The 2,185-nt window shown below is 59.6% G+C and overlaps 1 protein-coding gene across 1 annotated transcript in view; it reads left to right on the forward strand.

The window, feature by feature from the left end:
• Positions 1-741: 741 nt before the first annotated feature.
• Positions 742-2,185, forward strand: part of LILRB3 (leukocyte immunoglobulin-like receptor, subfamily B (with TM and ITIM domains), member 3) — a 59,166-nt gene continuing 57,722 nt past the window's right edge. Inside the window, 4 exon segments of the mRNA XM_011979486.1 lie at positions 742-887; positions 1,052-1,087; positions 1,271-1,555; positions 1,702-2,004. Of these exon segments, the coding sequence (XP_011834876.1) occupies positions 854-887; positions 1,052-1,087; positions 1,271-1,555; positions 1,702-2,004 (658 nt within the window). The 5' untranslated portion in view covers positions 742-853.

A 2,185-nucleotide genomic window follows, 5' to 3' on the forward strand; every position in this document is an offset into this window, starting at 1 on the left:
AATCAGCTCCCCTCCCCCAGAATCAGATTACAGATTACAATGAAACATACACATATAATTTCTCTTTATCCCCTTTTATAATTTCTTTTTTATCCCTATATATAATTTCTCTTTTATCCCTATTTCTCCTTTTCAGACAGGATCTTGCCGTGTCGCCCAGGTTGGAATGCCGAGGGGTGACACAGCTTCCTGCAGCCTCCGCCTCCTGGGCCCAAGTGATCCTCCCACCTCAGTCTCCTGAGTAGCAGGGACCACAGGCACGAGCTTCCATGCCCAACTCACTTTTTTCTTTTCTGTAGAGACAGGATCGCAGTATGTTGCCCAGGACTGTCTGAAGCTCCTGGCCTCAAGCCATCACCCGCCTCAGCCTCCTGAAGTGCTGGGATTCCAGGCGTGAGCCACCACGGTGGACCCTGCATTTCTCCTGTGTGCTCACTGCCACACGCGGCTCAGCCTGGGCTGCACAGCCCGGTGTCAGGTGCATCTCTGCTGATCTGGGTCTGCCTGCAGCGTGGACCTGCATCTTCCCTGAAGCATCTCCAGGGCTGGAGAGATAACTGGCAAGGTAAGGACCCCGCAATGCTGAGCCGATGGACGGGCTGGAGGAGGGAGGGAGACCCCATTTCTCTCTGAAATGTCTGCAGAGAGCCTGGTGCCCGCCCCCACCTCAGCCCTGGGGAAATGAGAGCCAGGCTCCTGGGGAGGGCAGTTCCCCTTCCTGTGGGCTGAGGATGAGACAACCCCATAACAAGAAGGACCCAGCCTCCGAGCGGCCACACCCTGTGTGTCTCTGTCCTGCCAGCACCGAGGGTTCATCCATCTGCGGAGCCCGGGGCCACTGGGAGGAGACGCCATGACCCCCGCCCTCACAGCCCTGCTCTGCCTTGGTGAGATTTCAAGATGGGGAGGGGGAGATCCGAGTCTTGGAGGGACCCCACCCCACACACAAGCCCTGGTCCATCAGGAGTCCTCAAAAACTCAGGAGGCACCAGGGCGAGGAGGGTCTGCTCAGGCTTCAGGGGCAAATCCCTCACCGGGAACTCTCTTCCAGGGCTGAGTCTGGACACCAGGACCCACGTGCAGGCAGGTGAGTCTGTCCCCAGCTATCCCAGGTCCCTCCTCCTCACTAGGGACAGGGGCCACACATGGGCAGCTGGGGGAAGAGACCGCAGTTCTGGGTGACTGATGGCGATGACGGGGGTTCCTGGGGCTGGGAGCTGGGATCTGAGTGTGGGGACGTCTTGGGATGCAGCCTCTGATTTCCTTCCAGGGCCCCTCCCCAAACCCACCCTCTGGGCTGAGCCAGGCTCTGTGATCATCCGGGGGAACCCCGTGACCATCTGGTGTCGGGGGACCCTGGAGGCCCAGGAGTACCGTCTGGATAAAGAGGGAAGTACAGAGCCCTGGGACACACAGAAACCACTGGAGCCCAGGAACAAGGCCAGATTCTCCATCCCATACACGACAGAGCACCATGCAGGGAGATTTCACTGTTACTATCTCAGCCCTGAAGGCCGGTCAGAGCCCAGTGACCCCCTGGAGCTGGTGGTGACAGGTGAGAGGACATTCAGGGGTCCCAGCCCCAGGCTCTGTCCTCAGGAAGAGGGTCGGCTCTCAGGGGCATCTCCCTCTCACAGCCCAGCCCTGGGGATGATGCGGGAGGTGGGAGCCCATTTAACACGGTGCCTCCTTCTCTCCTAGGATTCTACAGCAAACCCACCCTCTCAGTCCTGCCCAGCCCTGTGGTGGCCTCAGGAGGGAACGTGACCCTCCAATGTGGCTCACCGAAGGGATATCACCATTTTGTTCTGATTGAGGAAGGAGAACACAGGCTCCCCCAGACCCTGGACTCACAGCAGCTCCACAGTGGGCAGTTCCAGGCCCTGTTCCCTGTGGGCCCCGTGACCCCCAGCCACAGGTGGACGTTCAGATGCTATTAGTATTATAGGAACACCCCCCAGGTGTGGTCCCACCGCAGTGACCCCCTGGAGATTCTGGCCTCAGGTGAGGGACCACGGCCTTCTCTAATCCACTTTCGGGGCAGCTGACAGGCTGTGGGGAGTCTGGCTGGTGACTGACTCTGGAAAGGACCCAGAGTGATGTGTGGACGGACGGGCTGCAGGCGTGAGGGAGACCCCATGGGGAGGCTCTGACATGGGAGGAGGAGGCCTCGGCCACCCTCACC

Source organism: Mandrillus leucophaeus, unplaced genomic scaffold (genome assembly GCF_000951045.1).
Source record: "Mandrillus leucophaeus isolate KB7577 unplaced genomic scaffold, Mleu.le_1.0 Scaffold104, whole genome shotgun sequence".
NCBI lineage: Eukaryota > Metazoa > Chordata > Mammalia > Primates > Cercopithecidae > Mandrillus > Mandrillus leucophaeus.